Genomic DNA, 23,235 nt, shown 5'->3' with positions numbered 1-23,235 from the left:
AGAAATTAATGCACTGAAGGCCTTCTTACATGAGACCTTCAAGATAAAAGACCTGAGAAGATTGCACTATTTCCTAGGATTAGAAGTGTTGTACAAGGATGATGGGGTGCTAATATCTCAAAGGAAATTTACTATGGATCTTCGGAAAGAGTTTGATTGCACCAAATACTCTTCCATGATCTCACCACTTGATTCATCTGTTAAACTAAGTGCAGAAAAGGGACCTCTACTACCAGATCTATCTCACTACAGAAGGCTCGTAGGAAAGCTGAATTTCTTAACCAATACAAGACTTGACATATCTTATAGTGTATAGCACCTGAGTCAATATATGCAGAATCCCAGGGAACCACACTTGAAAGCTGCATATCATGTACTGAGGTAACTCAAAGATGATCCAAGTCTGGGGATCTTCCTGTCTAATAGCAAAGATTATGGAGTTAGGGCCTTTTGTGACTCAGACTAGGTTGCATGCCCTGAGTCAAGGAAATTAGTAAGTGGGTATATTGTGTTGCTTGACGAGCATGAAATACAACATGAAATTGATGTTCGCTAGTCAAAGATAGTATAGTAAAATATCGTCTCCACGGTGATCGGATTTAAATAATGTTCGAGTATTTTCTGGATTATTTACTATTCGGGATTATCAACATTTGATTTGAGGTAATTACTAATCATAATTAACTACTAAATTAAGATTCTGACTAATTAAAATTGATCATAGAGTGTGAGAGTTGAACTAAAACGGATTGTAAGCAATATGAGAAATAAGGGTCGCGATAAGATAGGTGTAAGATATTATTCGGGATTTAACTCTGTTGAAATTCACTTCTAATGATTCTCACGAATTCACTCGATGATTAGTTTAAACATAAGGTCAATATTCCTCTCTCGATTAAATCTGAACTCTACAAAATAAACTAATATGAAGTACTGTGAAGATATGAAAGAACACGTTAATGGGCCGGTCTTTAGGAAAATATCTCTCGAATATTCTCCTAACTTGGTTTAATCAATAATTCAAGAATCTCTCTCGATTACTTAGAAGAACCACTAAATTAAACCAAGCCAAATAATGCAAAGATAATCACTTAAGTATTTCTCTTTCGATTAAATAAACAAGTAAATAATTTCGCAATCAATTCAAAGCTCCATAAACGTATTCAAATAATTAAACTAGAGTTAAATCTACAAACAACACTCAAAATACCATATCCGTCAAAATCCTAGGGAAGAACTACTCCATATATATAGAGAAAGTCATCACAAATAAGTTTAAGAACATAAAAAATATCAAAGACAACTTTACAATACAAACTTCCGTATTGCACCGATTGTTGGCAAGAGAATCGATACAATCGTGTGTATTCAAGCCGTAGTAGCTCCCCAAAATTCTCCTAGGTCGAATCCCCCATAAAAATTTTGTTTACAGTGTATTTATATCGAGTATGAAAATACCTGGACTAAAATATTCTTTCTGAGCCGAAATAGGATTAACTGAGCGAAAAAGTACACAGACGCACCGCACCGGGCGACGCGTTATGCGTTGCACTAACGGGGAAGTACATAGACCTGACCAATTTAATTTCTACTAATGTGTTCTACTGCTGCGCCGCCCAATGCGACACGTTAGGCGTCGCACAGGTGCACAATTTTTGTTGCCTTGTTTCTTCTCGCCAGAAGCCAAAAATGGCTTATTCCCTCGTATGCCAAGGCCTAACACATGACATGTTAGTGCCACTTTTGAGAAGGATTGAAGCTTAAAGCTTCATGTGCACTTTTGGTTTTTTTCTATTTTTTTATATGTGCATCCGGTCCTTGACCCCCGAACTCGATCCCAATTCAACTCTCGAACTTTTACTCAAGCTTTAAATTCTCTTTTATTCCTTTCTAACTCCAAAAACTCGTCTTATCCCGAAATCTCGACCTACACAATAAAAAATACATAATGAGTATAAATTGCCCATATTTTAGTTCAAATACAATTAAAGTATAGCAAATAATAAGTGTAATGTAACCAAAAATCTATATTTTTAACCTACCATCAACACACCACACTTAGACCATTGCTCGTCCTCGAGCAACAAACTATACTTCAAATAAGATGACCTTTTCATCAAATAACTTCTCTAACTCATCATGACAAGAATATTTAAAGCAGACTAAGCACCATACCATAACATCCTAGCCTTAAGACTCAACTTACAAGCACCACGTATTTTCACACCTTGCTCACTTACTCTAACACAGAGGTCAAATACTTTACCTTTATTTCACAAATTATGTGCCCTCATACCAAAAATATAGAGTAGTTTCACACACATAAAATTTAAGAATAAATAGGAACTCAAAATAGAAAGAATTCACTCACTCTCGGAAATATTCATGTGCCACAAAAGATGTACCATAGGCTTACCCGTAGTATAATACTCTACTAATTGAGTTCATTCAGTCAAAGATTAAGTAAGACTTTATTTTGGTTGTAATGTAGGCTGCGGGACGGTTTGTAAACTCCCAATTTCTTTAAGCACAAACAAGATGAAAACTACCACTAGTAAGGAATCAATTTTTTTCCTAATATATATACAAAATCTTTTTTTCTTTTCTTTCAAAGTTCTGATTCTTTTTTCAAGCAAATTCACTTTTCTTTTTTCGATTCCTTACACGTGACTCTCACAAATTTTCTCAAATATTTCACCTTTCTCCTTTTTCCATAGTTCCACTCAAAAACTTAACCATACCTCCACTTAGTTTTTAACAATATCATAACAATTTCAAGTGCTCAAGAGAGGTAACATATTCAAACAGATAGTCAATTCAAATAAAGGGGTCATGCTTGTAGTGTGGTTGCCAAAGAAATGGGATTACAGGCTCAAAAGGGTTAACTAAGATACACATTAGTTAGGTGGGTAAAAGCATATATCTAGCTCAACAAAGAAACGTCTCTATCACTTCCTAGACTGAATATGACTGTTGTTTCACTTTGCAAACACACGGGGCAAGTTCTAGACATCAACTGACATGTACAGAATATCAACAAATACCTCACACACACATTGGCACACAACCCACTTAGGATCGGATCTACCCCGACTCTCTAGTCAATGCAATTAAGCAAAGTCAAAATCAACAATTTAAGGCACTTATCTATGAGTCAAGAACTGAGCCTAGGCATCACAACTAAGGCACTTACTACTCTAAAGGTACAACAAATTCAAGAGCATTTATCTCTATTTAACACCAGCACAAGACTTCCTTATTCCTAACAAAACAAAAACTAACTACACCCGGTTCAAGCAAAACCCTTGAAAAAGAACAGCGGCATAAAAGAAAACCAAGAGGAAATTATTACACTACCTAAGAAAACAAAACAAAATAAACGGCTAAATTTTTTTTTCTCCACTTTAATCCCTCAAGAAGACAGACGAGGAAATCCATCATTTGGAAAAGTCAAAAAAAATATTTTTTAAACAAAACAAGGAAAGCAAACACACGTGTACATATTTACAATCCTCCACCCCATACTTTAAATTGTAGCATGTCCCCATGATACACAAATAAAAAGTAAGAGGTAAAGGAGACTCCCCTGATTTTTTTCCTTTTCCGAGAACTTATGAACTCCTTCACTAATTCTGAATTCATTCCTCATTTTCTCTCTTTGGGATTTTTTTATGTAGATCATTAAGCCCAAGTCTCCTGAGGCTATCTGCAACACCCGCTCTTTTCTCTCTTTCTTGGCCTTATTTTGAGCGGTGAATTGTTCTTGTAAGATCATCCTCTCAACTTGTTTCTGCATTCTTTCACTGAATCAATTCATGTATCTTTCTGTAAATCCTCAAAAATACAATCTACATTATCAAGGTTAGAATAAAAAAAATAAAGAAGAAAAGTCATGAGAATATTCCTGTGGTATGTCCCAGACCATTTGTTTCTCATTCTCTTCTACTAACGGTTGTAAATGTAAAAAAGTGGATAAGGGTTTGAACTCTTCTTTTATTGCTTCACAATCAACCAAAGCCTCATCTTCAATCATCTCAATTGAATTAGAGTGTTCTTGCAGAGTGACAAGTGCTCTATGTGGATGCTCATCCTCTTGGGTAGGCTCATTCTCACTAGGTATCTGCCCCATATATTCACCATCACAACGCAATGAGCTTTCTGAAAGTATACTTACTATTTGACTAACTTGCGTTGTTAGGTTATTAATGGCTTCATCATTTTGTATAAATCTTTCTTCAACACTATTCATGAACTTATACATAAGCTCTTCTAAACTACCATTCTCCTCTTGAGGTGGTTGTCTCATTTCGCTCTCATTCTAGTCATAATTAGAGTATTCGTTCCATCCACAGTTAAAATTGTGCCCATATGAAACCTCATATCTGTACGAACTAGAAAGAGAATGAGACTTTTCAGAAGATAAACCATAGGAAGAATACTTACCTGCTTGACAGTCAACCCATAGATGATTTTCATTACATTTAAAACAAATAGCAGACTTCCGATAATGTTAACTGCTAACTCTTTAACTGTTTTCTTAGGCCGGTTGTGTTCCACCTTCACACCATTAAAGTTCAACATTAGGAATAATTCTTCAAGCGTTATCCCTAGCATTTGTCAGGTACTACAAAAAAAATCTTGAAGACAAGTTAAATTAATAAAATAAAATAAAAAGAAAGAAAAAGAATTTCCAAATTAGCACCAAAAATAATTTTGAACACTATTGATTGCCAATCCCCGGCAACGACACCAAAATTTGACGAGCGCAAATTACAACACGAAATTGATGCTCGCTAGTCAAACATAGTATAGTAAAATATCGTCTCCACATGGATTGAATTTAAATAATGTTCGGGTAATTTTTGGATTATTTACTATTCGGGATAATCAACACTTGATTTGAGGTAATTACTAACTATAATTAATTATTAAATTAAGATTACGACTAATTAAAATTAATCACAGAGAATGAGAGTTGAACTAAAAAGGATTGTAAGCAATATGAGAAATAAGGGTCGCGACAAGATAAGTGCAAGATAGTTATTCAGGATTTAACTATGTTGAAATTCACTTCTAATGATTCTCACGAATTCACTCGATAATTAGTTTAAACGTAAGGTCAAGATTCCTCTCTCGATTAAATCTGAACTCTACAAAATAAACTAATATCTAGCACTGTGAAGATACGAAAGAACACGTTAATGGGCTAGTCTTTAGAAAAATATCTCTCGAATATTCTCCTAACTTGGTTTAATCAATAATTCAAGAAGCTCTCTCGATTACTTAGAAGAATCACTAAATTAATCCAAACCAAATAATGCAAAGATAATCACCAAAATATTCCTTTTTTGATTAAATAAATCGGTGAATAATTTCGTAATCAATTCAAAGCTCCATAAACGTATTCAAACAATTAAATTAGAGTTAAATCTACAAACATCACTCAAAATACCATATTCGTCAAAACCCTAGGGAAGAACTACTGCATAGATATGGAGAAAGTAATCACAAATAAGTTTAAGAACATAGAAAATATCAAAGATTACTTTACGATACAAACTCCCGTATTGTACCGATTGTTGGCAAGAGAATTGATAAAATCCTGTGTCTTCAAGCCGTAGTAGCTCTCCAAAATTCTCCTAGGTCGAATCCTCCTCAAACATTTTATTTACAGTGTATTGATATGGAGTATGAGAGGACCTGGACTAAGATATCCTTTCTGAGCCAAAATATTATTAATTGGGCAAACAATTACACAGACGCGCCGCACCGGGCGATGCGCTGTGCGTCGCACTAATGAGGAAGTACAGAGACCTGACCAATTTAATTTCTGTTGTTGCGCCGCACAATGCGGTGCATTAGGCCTCGCATAATTGCACAATTTCTGTTGCCTTATTTTTTCTCGCCGGAAGCCAAAAATGGCTTATTCCCTCGTATGCCAAGGCCTAACACATGACGTGTTAGTGCCACTTTTGAGAAGGATTGAAGCTTTAAGATTCATGTGCACTTTTGGCTTTTTTCTATTTTTTTATATGCGCATCGAGTCGCTGATCCCCGAACTCGATCCCAGTTCAACTCTCGAACTTTTACTCAAGCTTTAAATTCTCTTTTATTCCATTTTAGCTCTAAAAACTCGTTTTAGTCCGAAATCTCAACCTACACAATAAAAAATACGTAATAAGTATAAATTATCCATCTTTTAGCTCAAATACAATTAAAGTGTAGCAAATAATAAGTGTAATGTAACAAAAAATCTATGTTTTTAACCTACCATCATTGCTTGGTGACAGTCCTATCAATTGGAAATCCAAGAAACAGTCTACTATTTCATTGTCCTCAGCAGAAGCAGAATACAGATCAGAAACATAAGTTGTGGGTGAATTGGTGTGGTTAGCTAGATTACTTGAAGAATTGACAGTACCATTAGCCTTGCCTATTTTAGTGTTCTGTGATAGCCAAGCAGCTCTTCATATAGCCAAGAACCCTGTGTTTCATGAACATACCAAACACATAGAGGTAGACTGTTTCATCAACTACAAGAGGGGCTCATCTCCCTGCATCATATATCTACACATGAACAGTTGAGAGATATATTCATTTTTTCGGTGTAATACTAATTGACTGGATATCATTGGTAAGTGCTACAAGATCTTGTGCATTGGAACCCATAGTTATGGACCCGAATCCGTTAGTATGGAATATTTTTTTTTTTCAAGTGAAATCCCCTATATTCACCAAGCCACTAACAGGGATTAAACATTGCAACTTACTTGGTAAGTTGGTTGTGAGCCCCTCCCTTCCAACTTGAATGGGCGCATTGATAGTATATACACGAATGTATATTTTTATGTATAGATCGTTGTAGTATATGAGTCAGCTAGTAGTTAGCACAGCTGTACACAACTGTACACGTGTGTATAAATACGGTGAGATATTTTGTAGCTAAGTGAACTTTCCTTTTGTATCATTTTATTCTGTTCATTTTGAACAAAAAGAAAGGTTCCAGAAGTTTTTCTCACTCTAGGGTTCTTAGACCCGCCATTAGAGCATTCAAGCTTAGCTCCTCTCACTTCTACTACTATTTTGACAATATCTCTAGTTATAATAAGTATAACGGTGCGTCGTAGCAAAAAAGTAGGGAATACAAGAGTAAAGAAGTTAAGCTTAGCTTATACAATGCATAAATGAAGAGGAAAATGGTGATTGAGAGCTCTGAGTTAGTAGAGTACGGTGAGGAACTTAGTTTTTTCAGATATTGCGCGTTTAGGGCGGAGCTACAATATGAGTTGTGGTACCCCAGTAACTTTTACTTAAACATCAAATTTATATTAGGAAATTCATTAAATAATTATAAATATTTAATTTTAAACTCAATAAGTAAAATTATTTATGAGTCGATAGTAAATTTAGAACTCATAAACTACAAATTCTGACTCGGCCTATGCCGGGTGTTATTGAATGTGATCTTGATCCCCTCTAAATAGAACCATCCGACTATAAAGGAAGAAGTGATTGAGAAGTAGACAAAGCTTTATCTCTATATATTAGGGGTCTGTTACAGTTACTGCGCGTTAGAGAAATTAATAAAGTTGGACTTGACTATGATGTGGTTAGCTTAAACCAAATGGTCCGTCATAATTATTGAAGCATGACTTGGTCCACGATGTGATTAGCTTAAATCGAATTGGTGCGTCAATTATGATGCTCCACCATATCGATGCGTTGTGCTAATTTCGTTGAAATTTGGCCTCAAAATATAAATGGGCCAGGCCCAAGAAAATTTTGGCTAATACACACTGAAATTGGCTGCCAGATGTCTCATTGATCCTATATACCGACTTTGTATGATTGTATCATTCAGGTCCAAAATGCTGGCCTTCTTTCCAAAATTTAAAATCTCCGTAAAAGGCAATTGCAGGTCAATATATATACTACTAGTAAGTAAATATTTGTTGATAACTTTGAGACAAGGATAGACACATATTGGAGCTACTCAAATGACTCAAATTGCACTAGTTGATAGTAAGTCTATTATTTTATACTAATGAATGTATATAACTTAAATTTAATACACCCTTCGTTTTAATTTAATGACACACTTTTTTTATTAGTCCGTTCCCAAAAAAAAAAAATATTTCTATATTTGAAAACAATTTAACTTCTCATTTAACCTATTTTACCATTAAAGAGAAGTTTTTATAGCCACACAAATTTCACGGTTCTACAAAGTTTTTGTCCCTTAAATTTTTAGGACCACATATTTCAAAAGTCCTCTTTTTTCCCCCTTAAACTTTCAAATTATATCATCTAAATTGAAACAGATAAGTATAGTATAGGATGCGTTCAACTTACTAGTCACGAGTTGCTTTTGCCCGATAATACTTGAATGGAAATATGCCTCTTAGAGTAAATGGGACTATGGGAGTTAGGGTAGCAAGTCACCTAACCAACATCATGAACTAGCTTTATGTAGATAGTTTTGTTAAGCTAAAAGTGAGATATTCTACTGTATTAGTGACAGCATATAGTCTGGATTCAATTTCTGAATAGTTAGTTGGTTCCAGGGTTGAACATTTTAGTTTATTATTACCGTATAATCTTGATGATTCAGGTAGTAACTTATAGATCAATGGAACAGGTTTAGCTTATAAATAATGAAGTCTAGCTACTAGCTAGCTCCCCACTGACAGACAAATATACACCAATCACACAAACTCGCCAGCAACTTCATTTCAGATCCTTGTTATATTTATTTTGAAGAATCGTCCTTTCTATATATGGAACCCTTATAACAATTTACAACTTTAACCTCTTTTTTATGCTTTGTTTTCACCCAGAACAAATTAGTTAGCAAGTACTACTTTATGAACTAACGTTACCGCAAGAAAAAACTTTGATATTTGACGAGCTCAAAACACTAACACAAAACTATTGCTCGCTAGTCAAATATAATATATATTAATTATCGTCTTTATAGGGATTGAATTTAAACGGTGTTCAAATAATCTCCAGTTGATTACTATCCAAGAAAATTAACACTTGATTTTATGACTGTTACAACGATTAATTACTAAAAATTAAGCGAATAACAATTGATCACAAAAGACAACGGATTAGCAACAAAGAAATATCAATGAGAGGGATAAGGGTATTTGATTAGATAGGTGAAAGATAACTTACTCGGGGTTCATTTCTTGAGTTAATTCACTCTATAATACGGTTGATTCTCTCGAATTCAACCGATAATCAGATTGCACTTGAAGTTAGTGTTCCTCTTTCGATTAAACGTTAATTTAGTAATTAATTCAATTGAAGCACGGTAAATAATTGCAGCAATCAAATGATGGTTATGATCTAAAGGGTAACTTCTCACGAATATTTCTATATTTTCTAGTTCGATTAATAATTCGAGAGGCTCTTTCGATTACCTATTTGAATCACGAATTTAAACTAGAACATAAGATGTGAAGAAATTCAATATCAAACTCCTCTTCCGATTAAGCAAAATAATAAATAACTCACAATACCAATTAAAGCTCCATCAATTAATTCTAACAATTATCAAGAATCGAATCCCTAATCAAATTATCAAAATATCGGATTTGTCAACACCCAAATGAAAATTACTCCATAACAATGGAGTAATACATCTCAAATAAGTTTACGAATAAAGAAAACATCAATTCTAATGATTCGATACAAACTCTCGGGTTGCACCGATTGCAGGTTGTAATATTGATAAATTCTTGAGTCGTCTTGCCTTGGTTGGTTCTCCAATCTCCCGTAGGTCATATGTCCATTCAAAATTATATTTTTGGTGTATTTATACCATATAGAAACAAACCCGAACGAAACTATCCTTTCCTAGCCGAACTTGGAAACCACTCTGACGATTTTGCACAATCGCGCCGCCCTATACGGCATGCTAGTGAGGAAATTCAGAGAGCTTGCACTTTGCTTGTTAGACCACTTTTGCAATGCCGCGCGGCGCCTCGCGGCGCCCCATGCAACGCGTAGTGGTTTTTTCTCAACATAAATTTGTTTGTTCTCTTTTTGATATCCGGACTTGGTCCTCGACCCACGAACGTGATCCCTGCTTAATTTTTTGGGTTTCTACTCTGACTTTAAAGCTCCAACTTGTTCGATTTCGCTCCAAATTACCTAAATAGCTCAGAATCATTTCCTACAAGGCATAAAATACGAAATAACTATAATTCACTATCATTTAAACTCAAACACCCAAAAATACAGCAATTGAAATACAATACTACGACTAAAACACGGGTTTCTAACCTATCATCAACATTGCAGTTTGCAATTTTTTTTTTCATTGCACGAAATTGATAATTTCTTGGAGAAACTAAGACATAGATTTCAGGTTTTTAACTAACGAATGTATTTGAACACAATAAATTAACCAATGACAGATCCATAGGGGGTTCCATAGGTTCGGCAAAACTCATGACTTTAACTCGAACTCTATGTATATAGGTAAAAATAAATATAAATAAGATTAAAAATTAAATACCTTTGAAAACTGATGCACACACAACTCGTACGTGGAAACTAGACGTGGTCAACAAATACCAAACCACTACTTAGATTTTTGTTGACAGGAGATATGACGATGGAGACGAACAAAAGGCACAATAAGTTTGATTCCTTCACCCCCACCGTTTAATTGTGGATGCTAGGCTCACTCTGTCCCTCTTCTCCTTTAACTAAAATAAAATAATTCTATATTACAGTTAAACTTTTTTATAATAAATTTATTTGTTTAAATATATTTTGGTTGCTATAGTGAAGTGTTGTTATAGATGATATATATTTTGAAATTTGACTTTTATAGTGAATGATTGTTATACAAGAATAATGTTATAAGATAAGTCTGACCTATATATACTCATATTACTATATATTGTGTTTAATATATCCCTTTAGAACCTCTTCCTAAGTCCTACCCCCATATGATTCACCAGCTATACATAATAGTCCGTGCCTCGGTGGGTGTTTGACCAAAACTGTAATTGATGATAACTAGGCGTTATATATAACATTAGAAAAACACAACGAAACTATCCTCTTTCAAATTCTTGTTTTCTTTTTTCCTCTTTGCACGAGTATAACTTTGTTAATTAATGATAAAGTTTAAAAGTTTGGACGTGTGCTTCATGGTCATCCTATATTTAATTAATTACTAGTCTACTACTCCTTAGGTTGCAAATTGTATGGAAACGTGTTGGGTTAATCACCAGTTTTAGATTACTGTATGGGCTGTAACATAATCGGAAGCCAACGAAAGGGATTCACTTTAGCTACTAACTTCTTTTGCATGGATCGCCATTCATTTTCATTTTTATAGAATTTAGTAGAAAAGTTTTAAGGTTTTATGCACTGACTTTATAGAAATTAATTTTTTTTATTATCAAGATAAATTTATTTGTAATAATAAAGAATATTATATCAAGTTTTATATGAATACATAAAGTATAAGTGAATAATCTTTTATTACCGATTAAATTATCCTGATAGTATAAAGTTATTTGTTATATGTCAGTATATATAACTTTAATCTTATTCTTCACAATGAAGTGTCAAGTATAAGCAAAGTAACACATCCCGGAAGGTCAATAGCCTCAAAAGTAGCTCATCAATAAAGTTGTAGGAATGTTCATAACAAACTAGTAGTCGGTTTTAATTGCTATTCCCGTGATCTGATCCTTTTCAAGTGATTTTTTAGTATTTTAAATTTAATTCAAAATAAGTGATTTTTTAAAAATTCAAGAAGATATTAATTTTTTTTCCAGAATTATCCTTATCTAATAAATGGTTGAATAAGTTTTAAAGAAGTCTTTAATGAAAGATAAAAGATCTATTAGTACAATAACTCACTTATTTAATACTCCCTCTGTTCACTTTTACTTGACATGTTTTGACTTTTCACGCTCCATAAGAAATAATAAATGAGTGTATAATTTGTCATAATACTCATATTAATTGATGCATACTTTATTGGATTTGAGAAAATAATTTGAAATGAGTAATAAATATTGTAGTTATAACATGAAAAAAAAAATTGTTGATATGCGTAAAGTGACAAGTAAAAATGAAAATCTATTTTTAGTATACATGTCAAGTAAAAGTGAACGGATGGAATAATATTAAGTGACTTTCTTAAAAGGTGCGCAAAACTCTTTAAAACTTACTCCTTCCGTTCACTTTTACTTGTCCAATATTCTAAAAATAGATTTTCACTTTTATTTGTTCATTTTCGCATATTAAGAGAAAAATTATTTATTTTTTTTGTTTTGCCATTAGCATTAGTTACTCACTCCAAATTATTTTCCAAATCTATTAAGACTATACACTAATTAATATGAGTATCATGTTAAATTATGTATTTTATTTATTATTTCTTAAGGGATAGTCAAAGTCAATAATGAACGAATAAAAAATGAACGGATGAAGTACTTAAAAGGGACCGAAGACAGTAGTACTTAAGCATGTGATAAACCATCTTGATTACGCAAATAAACTGTACGTTTGGATAAAGCAATAGTAGAGTGACGCTGATCAGATGAATTTGGATGCAATGGATAAGGCAAACTATAATTAAAGAATTACAAGAGGCTTTTGCAAATCAACGCTTCCTGTAAATTTTATTTTATATTAATAAAATTAAACACTCTATTATCAGCTTCCTGATCCGATCCCCTTTTTCTTTTTTCCTTTTCCCTGCATGCATCTGTAGCTTGGCTTCATCCTGTACAGTGTACAACTATAATGTGTGTGTAAATATATACACATACACTGTTTTACCTGTATTAAATTAGGGTATAAATTTTATACTTTTGCACAATCAAATTGTTTAGTAGGCAATGATAACTACAAGTAATTAGTTTTAATAAATTGTAGCACGTAACCTGTTACAGATTTTGTTTATAGTATCGTTAATGTATGTGAGCTAAATCTGTTTATTTATTGGATTAATTAAGCTATATATATAGGTTTTTCTATATCGACAATTACTTCTACTACTTTTAAAATTCTCAACGTGATGATTATATATGTAGAAAATCTTTACATGGCACCCATAAAAATTAATGAAGCACAAATTCAATATACATTAAAAACGAGCAATACAATAATGCCCTGAGATACAACTCCATTAGTCTAATGGTATTATATGCATGACCGCACACGCAAACATATTAGATTTTCTTTGATACCCTCCATTTCAATTATTATGTGATTTTTTTTTCAATATATTCCAAACACTAATTTCTTTTTAAATTTGGGAACAATATTTAACTTAAATGTTTCAGTTTACCTTTAATAAGAATCTTTTATATTATAATATTTTAAAATCATAAGTTTTTAAAATTTTATTGCCACACCAATATTATGATATGTTAATAACCACAAGGTTTAAAAGCTTTCTTATTTTTTTAAATTCCATTCAAATATTATAAGATTATAAGTTCACATAGATTAAAACTTAAGAGAAAAAGTACTATATATCAGTATGAGGAAAACTAGTCTGAAATGTTCTACCCTTTCCACAAAACACCTTCACCTGTTACAAACCTCCCAAACTAGCTACTGTATTTAGAATACTAGCTACCATCCCGTGGTTTTAACCTAAAAAGTGGCATTACTATTTTGGTCAACTGAAGAAACGTCATTCTTTCCTACTCTTAGACCCACAACATGCTCATCACAAACAAAACACCAAATCAAACCATTCCTTTTCTTTTTTCTTTAATCTTCTTTCTTAGCACCTTCCCAGATATTCATATACCCTCAACAGTCTCATATATATATATATAGAGACATAATTCTATTGTCAAACTCACATTCAAAACGCAAGATAAAACAACTCTCTTCCCGCTTTCTTTACAATCTTATAATCAAATGGGATCCTCTAACCCTATGATCACTACCTTTCTCTTTATACTATTCTCGCTATTCGTTCTTGTTCCTAATCCTTGTTTAGCCAATTCAAGAATACTTGCACTAGTTAAAGAAAAACCCCTTGTCCTAAAATACCATAAAAGCGCTCTTTTAAAGGGAAATGTCACTGTTAATCTTATATGGTATGGAAAATTCACTCCTGCTCAACGTTCAATCATCGTCGACTTCATCCAATCCCTTAGCCCCAAGAACAAGAAAATCCAACCAACGCCTTCGGCCGCATCATGGTGGCGCACCACCGAAGCATACAAAGGTGGCCCTTCTGTTATTACAGTAGGAAAACAAATATTCGATGAAAAATATTCTATAGGAAAATTATTGAAAGACCCACAACTTGAAATTTTGGCATCTAAGGTAACTCGGGCCAACTCTATCGCCGTCGTGCTGACGGCGGCGGACGTGGCAGTGGAAGACTTTTGCATGAATAGATGTGGCATGCACGGGTCAACTCGTGGTAAGAAAAAAGGGAGTAAATTTGCGTACGCTTGGGTGGGTAACTCTGCGAGTCAATGTCCAGGTCAGTGCGCGTGGCCATTTCAAAAGCCGATTGTAGGGCCACAGACTACGCCGTTAGGTTCACCAAACGGAGACATCGGAGTTGACGGAATGGTAATCAGTTTAGCGACTGTTTTGGCGGGGACTGTTACGAATCCGTTTGATGGAGGGTATTTTCAGGGCCCAGCTAACGCGCCTTTAGAAGCTGTGTCTGCTTGCACGGGGATATTCGGTTCTGGTGCTTTTCCTGGATTTCCGGGTATGGTTTTGCTGGATAAAAAGACGGGTGCTAGCTATAATGCGCCTGGAGTGAATGGGCGTAAATATCTGCTTCCTGCTATGTGGGACCCAAAAACGTCGACGTGCAAGACACTCGTGTGAGAAAGTAAAACAGACAGACATTTTAATATTACTTTGAAATTTCAACATTAATTTTTTTATTCGATTTGGAAATTGTGTATTTGTACAATAATCTCTCAATAAGTTGAACATTCTCTTTTTAGTTTGTTTTCAATTAATCTCATTTATTTTTATTTTTCAACAAAAACTATTTATAAACATAAAAATCCGTTATACTAGTAAAATTTATACATTAAACTCTATCTAGATGTGGTGGTTATGGTGCAAGTGCTCAAGTTCAATTGTCTTCAAATTAAAATTCCAATATACACTCTACAGCTCCCATGTTAGTGAACATTTTGCAGAACTGTGGGCCATCAGCCTTTTGAAATCTTAACTAAAATGGGTGTCAGAATCTGGAAAAATAAGTAATACTAGTAAATAGATAATCTGTGGGAAAAACAGAAGGAGAAAAAGAAACAAAAAAAAAAGCTTCAGAAAGTCAAAATGGAGAAAGATGTTCGAGCCCAAGTTAAACATGAAGAAGCTTTAATAAAATCAAAAACAGAAATGACTAAACCCAGGTTCGAACTGGGGACCTCTAGTGTGTGAGACTAGCGTGATTACCAACTACACCACCCAGACATTTGAATGGTGTTTGGCACAATTATATTTATACAAAACAATAGAATAAGAAAGAAATAGAAAACAAATATAAAAGAGATCGGTTATAATTCGTCTTTACGAGTGACTTGTAAATCCTATTGAAATATGATGGACCAAAAATTCCAATTTCTTTAAAAAACCAATGTTATTTGTATCTCATGGCACTTTACAATTTTGAATTTAAGAAAATGACCTTTTTAGATTTCTTATGTGTAAAAGATAGATCTCTTACGTATAAAAGTAAATTTTTCATGTGTAAAAAAAGAGGTAGGGTCATAAAACTGTGATGACCCAAAATGTCATCTTTAAATTTAATAATTAATTATGTGTTCTAAGACCTCGAAAAGTACTATTTATCGTTACTCGACTTGCGTGCGCAGTCCGTAAATTTTTCAGGTGAAAAATGGATTAAAATGTGAATTAGAGCTTTAAAACTCAACTGAGTTGACTTTGGTCAATATTTTGAGCAAACGGACTCAGATTAGTGTTTTGACAGTTCCGGTAGGTCTGTATCGTGATTTGAAACTTGGTCGTATGTCCGGAATCAAATTCCGAGATCCCTAGTCCGAGATATGAAATTTTGAAGAAAAATTAAAAGTTTAAATTCAAATAGTGACCAGATATCAAATTATATGCAAACGACCCCGGAATAGAGTTTTGATGATTCCAACAGCTCCGTATGGTGATTTTGAAATTAGGAGCGTGATCGAAATTTTATTTGGAAGTCCGTAGTAAAATTAGGGTTGAAATGGCTAAAATAGGAATTTAAAGTTTGGAAGTTTGACCGGAGAGTTGACTTTTTGATATCGGGCTCAGAATCCAGTTTTAAAAATTTTCACAGCTCCGTTATGTTATTTATGACTTGGGTGCAAAATTTGAGGTCAATCGGACTTGATTTGATAGGTTTCGACATCGAATGTAGAAGTTGGAAATTCTAAGTTTCATTAAGCTTGAATTGGAGCATGATTCGTGATTTTAGTGTTGTTTGATGTGATTTGAGGTTTCAAATAAGTTCGTATGATGTTTTAGGACTTGTTGGTGTATTGGGTTGAGGTCTCGAGGGCCTCGGGTTAGTTTCGGATGGTTAACGGATCAAAAGTGGGACTTAGCTGCTGCAATTTTTCTGCTAAAAATGCTGTCAAAATCGGGCTGCCTGTCAAAATCGGACTCCCTGTCAAAATCGGGCTGCCTGTCAAAATCGGACTCCCTGACAAAATCAAGCTCCCTGACAAATCGAGCTCCCTGGCAAAATCGAGCTCCCTGGCAAAATCGAGCTCCCGGCAAATCGAGCTCCCTGACAAATCGAGCTCCCTGACAAAATCGAGCTCCCTGACAAATCGAGCTCCATGACAAATCGAGCTTTCTGATAAATCGAGCTTGATTTTGAATCGAGCTCTCTGACAAAATCGAGCTCCGTGACAAAATCGAGATACCTGACAAATCTGTAAGTTATAAAAACAGGGGACTTCGTCCCATTTGCCTTTTTGACGAATTGGAGTTTGAGGAGAGGCGATTTTGATATATTTTCAAGGAAAAACATTGGGGTAAGTGATTCTAACTCGGATTTGGTCACTATACACGAATATATCGTTGTTTTTACCATTTAATTAGTGTTTTGAAATAGAAATTTGAGAAACTTTTAGAAATCTCATATAAACGAATTTATGAGATTTCGGTGTCGATCCGGAGTCGGATTTGAGTGAAACTGGTATGGTTGGACTCGTAATTGAATGAGTTATCGGATTTTGTGAGTTTTGTCGGATTCCGAGATGTGGGCTCCACGGGTAATATTTTTATGAAATTGATTCCTATAATTTTTGTTGACTGTATCGAATTAATTATGACTATATACAAGTCGATCGGAATCAAAAAATCGGGAAAAAAATATAATACTTGATTAAATTGGAGCAAGTCGAATATTAGGCTTTTTTTCTTTGTCTCCCATTAATTGGGAGGGAAAATTTTGCTTAAACGGGACACACATTATCATGACTAACATATATATAATCAGTGAAATGTTGTAGTTACTTTAGCATTCCAAATTAAATGCTAAGAACACTAACTTTTATTAAAAATACCTTTGAAAATAAACCAGAAAAAAATCTTGTGAAAAAATAAAAAAAGAAACAGAAAAAAGAAGTCGGCTTCTTATCCTCGGATTTGCTATTCCCTTACCTTTCTTTTCCTTCCTTTTCTTTTTCAATTCAACTCCTACCTCAATTCTTCTTCCTTCTTCCCTCACCTCACCTTCTCCCCTTCAGTAACAGTGGAAGAACATCTCATCTTCAGTACAAAAATATAATTCTTGTTGCTTTTGGACACTCTCCCGTATGAGGAATTACACCTTTTCGTTAAGCCTTTTACGTTGTAGAGAAATATGTGCCACTTGACCCTTCTCATTACAGACAACACCTTCAAAAGTATCATGAGATAATCTCTGTTTGTCTTATGTTAAAAATAAATTCATTTGAGAAAAAGAGTAGACAGAATTATGGAGATGACCCATTGTTATTGGTTACAAATACTACAGGCCTTTTGTTATATATGGTAAAAAAACCGTTTTGGAAATGAAAAGTCTCTCTTTTCATCTTCCTTTTACTTTAATGTGTTTCATCCTTAATTTTTAACGGATGTAACCCGACGGGACGTGTTTTTCTCATTAATTAGGTAGCATTTAGACACTTTTAGATTTTGAAAATAAGATAAATTAGAAAACAAAGATAAAAAGTCAAAAAATGAGAAAAAAGATAAATGGCTATTCTAGCATATAAGAGGTGCCACATCAGATTGTTAATTCCCAACTCTTTATATATATATATATATATATATATATATATATATATATATATATATATTGTAAGCTAACTAGAATTTAAATAGAAAATAACAAATTCACATTGAATAACAACATAATACAGTATAAAAAATCATTCGATTAGGTATTAATGGTTTAACCTCTGTATTATAAGTAGCAGTCATCTAAAGCTATTTTTTGTATGCTGGTCCAAAGTATGGTACAAGCGCTATTTATTGAAATGCAAATCGGGCGGCCTACATTATAGGGCAAAATAAAAAATTAATTGTATTCACTAGCCAAAAAGTACATATTATATATATATATATATATATATATATATATATATATATATATATATATATATATATATATAGGAGCGGCAAAGAATATATATTTCTCTATATTTTATTATAACAATCACCTTATTTTTTAAAAATTAGATCTAACATCTTGAATAGCCTAGACAACATGTTTGGGGCATAAGGCATCACCGGTAAACATATTTGTTTTATTTAATATTAATATTTTGCGCAGTGTTGCTGTTAAGTTAATGTAATTAGAATTAATATTACCTAACAAATTACATTGATAAAAAATAGCGTGCAACACACGTTTATAGAGACTAGAGCAATTTTAAATGCCAAAGTATTTAATTGACACTGTCTTAACATAATAACGCGAAAACGTATTTTAGATGACGTTATAAAATGACATATTTTTTAATATTTTAACCATTAGCGAGAGATAAGCGTGCAAAGTACGTACATAGATACTAGTATTATTATAAAAGCATGAATATAATATTGATTTACAAAAATAACCTTACAATATTAAGCATAATAACTCAAAATAAAAGGACATAACCGGATTTCTAGACATTAGCCTTGTAATACTATTAGTTTTAGGACATAATACTACACGTTAGGAATCCTACATGATTATCTTTTGGAATTCTATTACTATAAACTTTCGGGCATATACATATAATATGTTAGCATGTAAACATAAAACATCTAGGAATACGTTAGGTTTCCTATTAATATAATTACTTTCGGGATAGAAATATATTTTTAACCATATAATACTAATTGCTTTTTAGGATATATTTCTTAAAAATTCTTATTACTACTTTAATTTGAAAAGGTATTATATTGTCCTATTACTAATTTAATTTGGGAATGTATTACATTATCCAAATTCAAGCTAAACTGACTAGAGTATTTTGATTCACACCTAAACGTTATTGTAAGAGTTAATTTTAAGTGTGAGGCGTTAAATATTAGTAGAATGTCTCAATTTGATTGTATCCATTGGGAGCCATTATTAAAACACATATCGAGTTATTAGTTATTACCATTTGGTCATGTTGAATTGCAATATATTTCCCAAGTTTATTTGGTTACCAATAAATAAACAAATTTGAAGACAAACTCCTCCCACTACGATTGCAAATATATCTCAACTCTTTTGGTCAAGTTAAGTATATTTAGGTTATACCTCCCAAAACTGCATTTAGCTCTTGCTATCAGCTGAAGCTAATAAATTGGTCAAAATTAAAACAGTACCATCCATTCAACTATATTCCTTCTTGTATTTTTCTTCCCGCAAGGATAAGAAGGTCTTCGTCTTGTCAATAATTGAAAGTAGACTAACGCAAAGTGTAACCAATAATACCACTGTGCTATAATATAATAGAAAACATGTAAAAATAATTTCAGGAATTTTATTAATTAATCGAGACAAAAGAATGAATTTGAATAAAAGAATATCCTATTTTGTAGATTTCCCTAAGTACAACTCTCTTTATCATTAGCGTGCCAATTAATTAAGAATATAATTTCTTAAACCAAAGTAGAGCATGAAGACGTGGAAGGGTCGAACAACGCAGGAAGCAAAAACTTCCTCCCATTAGCACCATGCGCATTGTAGCTAGCACCAGAAGTAGGGTCCACCAAAAGATTGCCAGCATAGCCAGGGTAGGCCCCACTTCCATAAACCCCAGTGCAAGCTGACGCAGCTTCTAATGGTGCATCAGCTGGTCCCTGATAGTAACCATTTCCAAAAGGGTTCGTTACTGTCCCAGCCAATAAGCTAGCCAAGTTCATCACCATACCATCCGAGCCCACATCGTTGTTGGGTGCAACTAAGGTTGGAGCCTGTGGTCCGTAAATGGGTTGGTGAAATGGCCAGGCGCATTGACCAGCGCACTGAGTCTCTGAATTACCAACCCAGATGTATGCAAATTTATAAATCTTACCCTTTGAAGGGGTATTTTTGGAACTTAAAGAAGACCCGTGTGTCCCACATCTGCTGGAGCAGAACCCATCAACTGCAACATCAGCGGCTGTTAATACGATGTTAATGGCGTTCTTTTGATCACCCTTAGCTGCTAACTGTTTGATGTGTTTGTCTTCGAGAGATTTGCCTAAAGAATAGCTCTCGTCCAAGATTTGGTTACCCAGTGAGAGGAACAAAGGAGAAGCTTTCTTGGATTTTAGTAAACTGAAATATTTCTCGGTAGCTTTCCACCACGTGGCAACTGATAGTTGGTTGGTAGCGTGTTTCGAAGTGGAAGAAGACAAGGAGGTGATGAAATCTGAGATAATTGTACGTTGGGTAGGCTTGAACTTGCCATACCAAATAAAGTTAATGGAGATTTTACCAGTAAGAAGAGGGCCATTGTGGTAATGGAACTTATACATCTCAGTTTCTTGTTCGTCTTTCGTTGGCTCAGATAATTGCCTTGTTGCCAAAGAGAGATGAAGAAGGGAAAAAATAACTAAAAGTTGAATGAAAGAAGCCATTTGTTTTTAGGTAATTGTGGAGAAGAAAGAGTTGAGAACTGAGAGAGTGAGTGATGAAAACGTCTGAAGAGAACTAGTAGTTATATATAGGGATTATGGGGAAGCAAAACACAGTAAGTACAGCTATTAAGAACGCGTTGTTTAATGGAAAGAGTAGATTAGGAGCGAATCTACACATTAGATTACAGCAAACTACAGCTAAGTTTGGGGAGGGACCATAGGACTTAGGACAGTAGTTAAGAGACAGCCAACTGTCCGAGGAAAAGGACAAAATTTTAGTGGTGTTTGGTCGGTCAATATTTGAGGTAAGGTTCGAAAGAGACAAAAGTGATAACTGTCAAACCACGGCATATCGCTCGTATCGGGTTTATACTAGTATCAGTTTATTTAATTGGTTATATTATAGTATATTATTTTATTTTTCAAATTTTTATTAGTCTTGTTATGAAAACTTATATCCTTAGGTTAAGTTAATCTAATAGTATACGATATTTATATTTTGACAGTGCACTAAAATTTATTGTAAGTGATTATATGGTCCTTGTGAATTAATAAATCATATATGCCATGTTCCGGCACGTAGCTAGCTTACTTAAAATTGCAATTGATTATGCAATTAAGGAAATTAATGAGGATAATAACCCTACCACCATTGAAATAGAGAAGAGATCAAAGGGAGATGAAAAACCGTTTTCCTTCTCCTGTTCAATTCTTTGAGAGAACAGAACTAATAAAAAAGGGTATATTTATTTTTTAAATAATTCCCAAGTCAAACAAGGGATATTAAGCTATCTTCCTATTATTTGTAAGGTAAAAAAGGTCATTAAGCAAGTAACATGACTAAGATTTGTTGAATTCTACCAAGAGGGTGAAACACTGAACGATTATCTAATGCGCCGAAATTCTGCGCCAAATAAGATATATATATGCTTAACATTATATTGTTGGAATGCAGATGAATTAATTATTGCCGATCAATTAGGCAAGGGATTAATTAGTTGAGCCGAAGCAAATTATTAGCTTAACATTTTATACGTAAGATTTGGAAGAATATGGTGATTAAGCATTGTTGAGGTTTTGTTTTTAAGATGAAATATTCTTAAAATGAGGGTGAATGGGAAATGGAGGGAAAATGAAATTTTGAGTAAAATTTTAAGTTTCCTCCTCTTGACAATGAGACATTGTCCCATATTGGAAGAGGAAGACATTTTTGGTGGGTATATATATAATTGCTCTTCTTGTAGCTCTTAAAGAGTTAAGAAGAAAGCAAGCCTCGCGTCGTCGTCGTCGTCGTCGCTCGGCTTCGGCTTCGGCTTCGGCTTCGGCTTCGGCTTTATTTGTTAATAGGAAATTCGGATTCGGATTTATTTGTTACTGTGAATTCAGTGGGCTCGAATTAATTATTGTTTCATTACGCTAACTTATATTTTGCAGAATTATTATTTACAAATACAGCAATATTGGCGAGAATAACAATCTTAAGGAAATTTAATATTTATTTCTGTATTTGTGTTATTCTTATTATTCTGCAAACTAAAACCTTTGTGGTCTGTGTACTCCTGTTTTGGAGAGTTAAGCCTTCGTGGCGTTTTGTTGGATATTAAAATCTACGTGATTTTTACTCCAGTTTAAAAACGTGTATTAAACGTTTGTTTGTGTCATTCTTTTACAGAAAAAATGATGACTGAAAGCGAAAACCAAGCTGTTCCGATGGTAACTGCCAACGCATCGACAAGCCGAACACCGGCGTTGGCACCGGCAGAAAAACCCGAAAAATTTTTCGGGATTGATTTCAAGCGCTGGCAGCAGAAGATGTTCTTCTATCTAACTACGTTATGTCTACAGAAGTTCATCAAGGAAGATGTTCCTGATCTGCCAGATAAAACTTCAGAGAATGAACGCTTTCTCGTGATTGAAGCGTGGAAGCATTTTGATTTTTTATGCAAGAATTATATTCTTAGCGGACTGGATGATAATCTGTATAATGTATACAGTAGCGTGGAGACCTCAAAAGAATTGTGGAATGCGCTTGAAAAGAAATATAAAACTGAAGATGCCGGGATGAAGAAATTCGTTGCCGCAAAATTTTTGGACTACAAAATGGTAGATAGCAAATCTGTTATTACCCAAGTCCAGGAATTGCAAGTGATTATTCATGAT

At 33.8% G+C, this 23,235-nt stretch overlaps 2 protein-coding genes and 1 non-coding gene across 3 annotated transcripts; 1 reads left to right on the top strand and 2 right to left on the bottom strand.

Annotated features, from left to right (window-relative positions):
- The first annotated feature begins 13,840 nt into the window (after nucleotides 1–13,840).
- LOC104113397 (protein EXORDIUM-like 2) lies at nucleotides 13,841–14,983 on the top strand. The gene has a single exon (XM_009623545.3). The coding sequence runs from the start codon at nucleotides 13,915–13,917 to the stop codon at nucleotides 14,848–14,850; it is 936 nt and encodes a 311-aa protein (XP_009621840.1). The 5' UTR covers nucleotides 13,841–13,914; the 3' UTR covers nucleotides 14,851–14,983.
- Nucleotides 14,984–15,379: 396 nt separating this feature from the next.
- On the bottom strand, nucleotides 15,380–15,453 carry TRNAV-CAC (transfer RNA valine (anticodon CAC)). The gene has a single exon. It is a non-coding gene; the product is annotated as a tRNA-Val (tRNA).
- Nucleotides 15,454–19,974: 4,521 nt separating this feature from the next.
- On the bottom strand, nucleotides 19,975–21,143 carry LOC104094372 (protein PHOSPHATE-INDUCED 1-like). The gene has a single exon (XM_009600297.4). The coding sequence runs from the start codon at nucleotides 21,073–21,075 to the stop codon at nucleotides 20,113–20,115; it is 963 nt and encodes a 320-aa protein (XP_009598592.1). The 5' UTR covers nucleotides 21,076–21,143; the 3' UTR covers nucleotides 19,975–20,112.
- Nucleotides 21,144–23,235: the final 2,092 nt, after the last annotated feature.

Source organism: Nicotiana tomentosiformis, chromosome 4 (assembly GCF_000390325.3).
Source record: "Nicotiana tomentosiformis chromosome 4, ASM39032v3, whole genome shotgun sequence".
Lineage (NCBI taxonomy): Eukaryota > Viridiplantae > Streptophyta > Magnoliopsida > Solanales > Solanaceae > Nicotiana > Nicotiana tomentosiformis.
This window is presented reverse-complemented; position numbering and strand designations above follow the sequence as displayed.